Genomic DNA, 8117 nt, shown 5'->3' with positions numbered 1-8117 from the left:
ACTGCTTTTTGGTACATTTAGCCTGGGGCAGGAAACATGCTCCTCTTTGGCGCATTAGCTGAAATCAAGTGGTACTCACTGGTCTGGGAAATACTTGCCCCTTCAACTGGCTGGCTTCCACGTTCCAGAAACAGATGGAACCCTAATTGTTTTGTAGCAGGCATGAGGAACAGGGTTATTCTGAACAACTACTGGAATGAGTGGACACCTAGAGAGAAACCCAAAATTCCTGACCACAGGATCCCCCGGCAGAAGCAGGTGTCCATGGCTGGTGCTTAAAACCTGCTCCCAAGCAGCAATTGTCATCCCACTCATCTCTACCTAGTGACCTCATCATGGGAAAACCTGAGGAGCAGACAAAATACTAGGAAGCAATTTCCTCTGCCTTAGTAGGACCAGAAAGGAGCTCCTGTGCATTTTGCATCCATAGCACCCCTAGCAGGCATCAGCCATTAATGCAGGTGAAATATCACATTCCCACTCCATCTTCACTAGCCCCTATGGAGTCTTAAGTAGCCTGGATTTTCAGTGTACAAGCTGTGAAACTTGGGCCTACATTCCCAATTACTTTAGTGACCATTCAGAAACAATGGAACAGAGAGAAGTAATTTATAGAGGAAAGGGAGGGAAATTGTTCTGTTAGAATTTCTAAGACAGCATTATACCAATATAGCTACATCACTGTTGTTTACAGGTTGACTTATATGTTGAAAAGTCTCAGAATCTCCCCTAGATCAATCTGTGCTTCCAACCAAGCACAATGTGAAGCATCACTACGATATACATTCTGTGAGTTTCTGCGTGTGTGTGTGTGTGTGTGTGTGTGTATTTGTCGTGCATTTGTAGGTGTGGAGATTATGAGACTTAGATTCATGAATTCCTGCAATTTTCATGTTTTTCTTGGTTTTGGGGGCCATTCAATCATCTGGGCCATGCCTCCAGTTGGAGCAACTGCATTTGTGTTGAGATTCAGGACAAGCCAACTCTCTGCTTGGTTTGTGTTCAAATGATGAATCCATGATTTTGTTTCCTGAGTAGAGTGGCTAATGAAAGTGAACCCCATACCTAGCAGAAACCACATTCTGACAACATAGGCCCTACTAAAGAATACTGGCACTCTGTCTTGACAGACTAAATAGAGCATCGAGTCTTAGGCTTCCTTTTATGGCTGCAGCCCGCAGGGAAGCCATACTGGGGGATTTCCCCTTAGTGATCACTACTGGCAATTGGGGAAGAGGAAATACAGTTAAACCAAGAAAACTGCATAATAATTCCCTCATAATCTGGTGGCATCATTCAAAGGGAAGACTGAACCAGAGTACAGAGGTGTACACTACCACCTACTCTCATCAGTGCACACCCAGGGAAGAAGCACACCCAGCCTGCCTCACCCCCCACCTCACTGAACAGCAGATTCACATAGACAGATCAGCACTTCAAATCACTCCCAAACAAGTACTCTTTATCTTTCATATCCTTACCTGGAGGAGTGATCACCAGACCAAACAAGAACCAGACCTCTGAATCTAAACCCAATGCCATTGACTAGGAGTCAATTTTCTTGGCCGCATTGGTGCCAGCACTCATTCATGAACAATTAGGAACTCCATTGATTGTGAATGATGCAGGCAGGTGTCATGCTATTGCTCTTATTGCCTTGCATATAAGAGGAAATGAATGCCCTGGTTATGGCACAGTGTCTCAACTCATGACTCTTTCTCCCAGTTAGAGCGTGGAACCAAACATAGGCTGATGGGCAGAGAGAAAGCAGAGGGAGGGCTGGGGATATGGCCTAGTGGCAAGAGAGCTTGCCTCATATACATGAGGCCCTGGGTTCAATTCCCCAGAACCACATATACAGAAAACGGCCAGAAGTGGCGCTGTGGCTCAAGTGGCAGAGTGCTAGCCTTGAGCCAGGGACAGTGCTCAGGCCCTGGGTTCAAGGCCCAGGACTGGCAAAAAAAAAGAGAAAGCAGAGGGTTTTGGATTGGTCGGGGGCAGGGGGATGGTGGCAGGAAGGCCTACTGTAGATTGAACTCATATGCTGGTGCAATATCAGTGTAGCTATACCCCCATTCATTTGAGTTTATTTATACTTTGAATAAAGCTCCCAATAATCCCAAAGACAGCCTTACACTTCCTTACACTTCACAAGCAGCATGAATTAAAGCACCACAGAGTATCTAGTGTGTGTACATGCATGCTTGTGTGTATATGTGTATGTGATACTGAGTATGCATGGGTCATGAGATTTGGATTCAGACATTTCCTCACAGTCACTTGTCTTTCTTGCTTTCAGGAGATTTTCCATCACATTCACAACACCATCACACTGAAAAGGTGCTATTTCCATGTTGTTGAGACTATGGACAGGAAAACTTTTGTCTGGGCTAGCCTCATACCTAGACCCCCACACATCCACCTTTGCTCCCCGATTTGCTAGGAGAACAGGGATGGACTATCACCGCCATTAGAAACACCATTGCTCATCACACACGCTCTAGTGCCACCTGGGTCACAAAAGATTAATTACAGACTTTGTGTCTTTTTGGTGCAAAGCCAGCTAAAGGGAGCTTGTTCCTCCCCTCAGGCAGCTTCAGTTGGGAGGCCCAAGGTCACCAAACAGCCTGGGGCCATAATTTCCTCTTCTGTTTTCTGGAATCATCAAGCAAGTGCAGACTGAAGCCCCTACTTCACCAGTCACATAGGAAAGGGGTCTTCTGCCCAAGTGCTGGCATCAGCGCACTCTTGGAGTGACCCTAAAGCCTTGGATCATGTGACTTCACTGGAACAGCAGCAAGTACCTAGAGTTTGCACTTTAACCCTTCTCCCAACCAGTGCACACACACAGGACTAATTAGCAATTTTAAGACCCATTTGCTGCTACTACATTCAACATACGAAGGAGGAATCACATCCCACACCTGAGTCTCCAGGCACATAGCTAAGGGGCAATTTCCTCCTCCACAAATTACTGAGCAATTCCACCTAGGTTGCCGATTCTTCATGATCTTGCACAAGAGAATCGTGTAGGGGATGCATACAAACCACATGTTCCCTCTGCCTGTTACCATTACAATGCCAAGAATCACAGGACAAACCAGAACTTCCATACAGTCTACCAGGGGCTACTTGTGCCCTCCTCCTTCTAAGTAGAGTAAAAGAATGCCATCAGCTCAGAGCATAGGGACAGATACTCCTTAATTATTTTTCTGTAAGTGCCACTCTTGGGACTTGATGTCAAGGCTTGAGCACTCTCCCAGAGCATTTCTGATCAAGGTAGATCTCTACCACTTGAGCCACAGCTATATTTCTGGCTCCTTTTTTTTTTTTTTTTTTTTTTTTTTTTTTGGCCAGTCCTGGGCCTTGGACTCAGGGCCTGAGCACTATCCCTGGCTTCCTTTTTGCTCAAGGCTAGCACTCTGACACTTGAGCCACAGCGCCACTTCTGGCCGTTTTCTGTATATGTGGTGCTGGGGAATCGAACCCAGGGCCTCATGTATATGAGGCAAGCTCTCTCGCCACTAGGCCATATCCCCAGCCCTCTGGCTCCTTTTTTGAGTAGCGAATTGTAGATAAGTTTCTGAGGGATTTCCTAATTCAATCCTGTGATCTCAGCTTCCTGATTGGCTAGGATGACAGGTATGTGCCAACACACCTGACTGGTTAATTTTTGTAAGGAATAGAAAACTCTTTATTGACCAGTCTTCACCATTATTTAAAATTAAGTAAAGAATATACAGTGAGAGAGCATCCTCATTAGCTCAAAGTTCTTTTTCTAGCTTTTGTAGAACCAGCAAACCAGTACTGAGAAACATTCAGCCTACACTTAAGAAATGAATTAGGGTAATACAAAAGCATGCAAGTCAGTGTGTGTAAAATTTTGCTAACACCTGAAGGACAGCGGGATCTATATAGTCAAAAATCTCTCAGCAGCTGATTCCTTTTCCACAGGCTGAGTCGACAATATCCTAAAATTCATGAGCTTTCTCTATACACATTCAAGTACTCTGTTAATGGATCACTAAATAATCTTTTCAACATTTACCTTGTTTTGCTTAGCTGATTAAATTATGCCAAGATTTATCATAATTTGTTCATCCAGGTGGTGAAGTCATTGGTAGTAAAATATATTCCTTTCACAGAAATCTTCTAACAACCTATTGCATTCAAATTTCTATGGCAGAGGCAGGAGGACCTATGGTTTGAGGCCAGCCTAATGCCAGCATGAGCTGCCCAGGGCTCTAGGCTTAGAAGCTAAACAGGGTTCAGGGGTGTAACTGAGTGATAGATCATGTGACTGAAATACGATGTGATGTCCGTTCCTCCAAATAATCAAAATCTCCAAAAAATGTTCACATAATTTATGTGTACACACATACAGTAAAAAACAAAGCAATTGAGATGACCTTTCAAAATAGCATTTAAACACAATTGTTATGATTAAATATTAACAAAAAATCTGCATAATATTTAAAATCCCTCATCTTAAATCCTGAGGAAATGTAGCCTGGAAGAAAATATTCTTTGCTGAAGGATTAAGCAACTCAGAAAGACTTTATTATATCTTATGCAAAAAGAAATCTCCAGAGCACCACCAATACTAATTTCAAAATGAACAGATTAAATTAACTTCATTAGAATGTAGTTATTGTTTCACAACAATATGTAAAACGCAAGACTCAGATTACATATATACATATTTTAATGAATGTATATATAAATGAATTTAAAAATTAATGCATTTCATGTCTATGCCAATGAAGTTTCTGTTCATAAAAAGCAATTACAACTTGAGGCCATTGAACATTAGCTTCTCTTGATAGCACCCACTCAGGTTGGTCTAAATTTTAATACTTCATGAGGAGCATTAGTATTTCATCATTTTTCGTGGCAATAATTATTTGTTCAGGTTCAGACCTCCTAGAAAAGCAAAATGGGCAGTCACCAGGACCACTTTCATCGTCTGATGGGCTATCATCAGATTCACTCTTACATAAAACAGTTTTCTGAGAATTTAGAAAATCCTCCAATAACTCTGGGCAATTTAAATGCTCTTCTGGTTCCCAGGTATTATCAGCATCTGAATAACCCTTCCATTTCAGGAGATATTGTACCTGCCCATCTAATACACGCTGGTCTACTATTTTCTCCACCTCAAATTCTTCAAGTTCTACTTCTTCAGTTTCTTCAGAATCTTCATTCTCCTTCTTAATTCTTTTTGCTAGTATGATTTCCGTGGAGGCCATTTTTTTAACTGCAGGTGTGAACAGCTGTTATTAATACCTCAGATGCCCCCAGTCACGACCCTGTAGCAACTGTGGCTGTCGAGCCTCAATCTCCAGTCACCTCCAGGGGATTTTTGTTAAATTTCTACGATAAGTCCTAGGAAAAGAACAAAAACAGAACATCAGTCCAAATCAATTGTGAATCTTCCTAAATCACCATGTCTGCAGGTCCAAAAAAATCCATCCCCATGGCATGTTCCTCTGCAACAACCTGGCTTCTAGTAATAGACCAACAAATCAAATCATATAAGCACAGCCAAGGTGTTAAAAGCTAAATTCTAGTTGGACCCACAACCACAAAACAGGCCAGGCAAACCCCCAAAATATCCATAACAAGACACACCTTAAGAAACCCACGAAAATAAAGAATAAAAAACTATAGTATTTAGAGAGAAATATACCTACAGAGCACACTGATTTAAATGAGAGCTTAGCATGTTTCTCTTCTGAACTCAGAAGTGGGGAAGGTAATGGGACATTTTTGTAATATAAAGGACTGCCAATTCTGAATTCCATGTTGAAGAAACTTATCCTTCAGGAATTGTAGGGAAATAAACACATTCTCTGATGACAGAAAATTGATAAACCTGTCACTAGCAGATGCATCAATAATGACAGTCTAAAAGAAATTCTCCATACAAAAAGGAGCAAAACTAGAAACTGGCAAGAAGTTCTACAAAGTAAACCAGGCAATATGTAAAACGCAGGGTGAATATAGTAGATACACATACCTTGTATAATTTTAAATCCTTTTAAACCGTTGAGGGAAAAGTTGTAATACTACCTGATAATGGGTTCACTCTATATAAAAGAAAGAGTTGAGAAATTTATATTCTAATACCTGGAAATTAGGATGAAAGGGTAGAACAACTGTCCAAGAAACACCAAAGTCTGAGTTCAAATCTCAGCACCACCAAAAACAACACACACTCCCAGAGTAGGAGGATTCAAGAAAATCCTTAAATATAGTAACTTCTACTTTATTAGTAGTAAAAATAACAGTAGATTGAGATTAATTACATTCACATATGTTCATAACTAGAATGACTATGAAGTGTAGTATACAAAGTGTACTCAAAACATTAAATAGGTCCAAATATTCTACTCCCTGCAATACAACAAGAAAAGGAAAACAGAAGTGAGAAACAGAGAAAGTGACAAGACACAAAAAATAATAAAATATGAGACTTGCCTGATTTCAGTGGCTTATGCCTATAATCTTATCTCCTCATGAGGCTGAGATCTGGCTGCTCTCATTTTGAGGCAAGCCCAGGAAGAAAAGTGCTATAGATGCCATTCCCAAACTAGCTAGCCAAAAGTGAGGCTGGTAGAGTGGCTCAAGTGCTAAAGCACCAGCCAAGTAAGCATGAAGTTCTGGACTCAACCCCGAGCACAGTCAAAAATTAAGAATCATAAAGCTATGAGTAAGCCCCAAACTTCTATTCAGGGTAAATGTTCAAAACAAATGCATGAGAAGATATTCACAAAACATTTTAAGCATCTATTGGGCAGATGCTCTTCCACATGAGCTGTGCTCTCAGTTTATAAAATTCTTTTTGAAAAACAAAAAGTAGTATTTTACCAGGTGCTGCTGGCTCACGCCTATAATGCTAGCTACTTGGGAGGCTGACTTCTGGGGATCACAGCTCAAAGCCAGCCTAAACAGGAAAGTCCCTGAGACTCTTAACTCCAACTATCCACTAGAAATCCTGAAGTGGCACTGAGGCTCAAGCGGTAGAGCACTAACCATGAGCTGAAGAGCTCAGGGACAACACCCACATCCAGAGATCAAGCCCAAAAATCTACAAAACAAAAAAAGAAACAAAGGAGGTCCTCTCTACAACAAACTCTCTTGAGGAATAATAGCACAGAGAGTTAAAGTATTGAAAGGCAGAGAACAGTACAATATACAAAACTGCATTTTCAAAAGCAGAAATAACTAAATATTAATATCAGACCTCCACAATGCCTCTCCAAGTAGGGTCACTTAGGATGTGTGATTCCTACAGCAGCAAGTCCTAACAACACAAGTGAAATGTTGTCTATCAGAGAAGCTTGCTGGAAATGCAATTCCTGAGACATTATTGGGGATTGGTCATGTGGACACCTTGCCAAACATTTTCAAATTGTCAGACTCCTAATAGGAAACCACAGCAGAGCCACACTGTTTGTACACATGGCTTGAGAACCACTGAACAGTCCTTAAGGCCAACTCAGATTTGCTGCTAACAATCTCCAAATCTAAATTCCATAACCATCCAGAGATTTGTGTTGCTACAGGGCTTTTCAAAGTAGAGATGGCAGGCCTGCTGTGTCAACCAGTCTATGCACACAGCTTGGAAATTAGAAGACTTCTTACCACAGGATGAACCACATTTTTATGAAAATATTATGTAGCGTGAGTCACTCTGACCAGTTCTGCAAATGGGGAGCCTCTCTGAAAATTCAAGTTCCTAAATGTTCACAGAGGCTTTGCTGTCTTACTCTTAGTTTACATAACTTCCCACACAATTTTATGACACCACAAATATCCTAACAGCAACATGAGACAAAGACAAAACTTCACCTTTTTATCTTCCACCAACATTTTTTTGCCAGTCTTCCAGCCTGGGTACAGTCCCTGAGCTTCTAGCACCACATCTAGCCTTTTCTATTTATGTGGTACTGAGGAATACAACCCACAGATTCATTGGTGCTAAACAAGCTCGGTGATACTAAGCCACACTCCCAGCCCACATTCCATCAACTTTCACACAAAAATCTGCAAAAAAGATGAGTAGTATAAAAATTATCAAGGTCTAAAACTCAGTTTGATCTTCAGCACACAGA

The 8117-nt window shown here is 41.3% G+C and overlaps 1 protein-coding gene across 1 annotated transcript; it reads right to left on the bottom strand.

The window, feature by feature from the left end:
* Positions 1–4850: 4850 nt before the first annotated feature.
* Positions 4851–5249, bottom strand: LOC125343141 (chromobox protein homolog 3-like). Its single transcript, XM_048335412.1, has one exon. The coding sequence runs from the start codon at positions 5247–5249 to the stop codon at positions 4851–4853; it is 399 nt and encodes a 132-aa protein (XP_048191369.1).
* Between the last annotated feature and the right edge of the window lie 2868 nt (positions 5250–8117).

This window comes from Perognathus longimembris, chromosome 28 (genome assembly GCF_023159225.1).
Source record: "Perognathus longimembris pacificus isolate PPM17 chromosome 28, ASM2315922v1, whole genome shotgun sequence".
NCBI lineage: Eukaryota > Metazoa > Chordata > Mammalia > Rodentia > Heteromyidae > Perognathus > Perognathus longimembris.
The sequence above is the reverse complement of the archived record's forward strand: the minus strand, read 5'-3'. Positions and strand labels throughout refer to the sequence as shown.

Excerpts from the sequence above, each read along its gene's own strand:
- LOC125343141 (XM_048335412.1), bottom strand. The coding sequence starts at position 5,249 with ATGGCCTCCACGGAAATCATACTAGCAAAAAGAATTAAGAAGGAGAAT.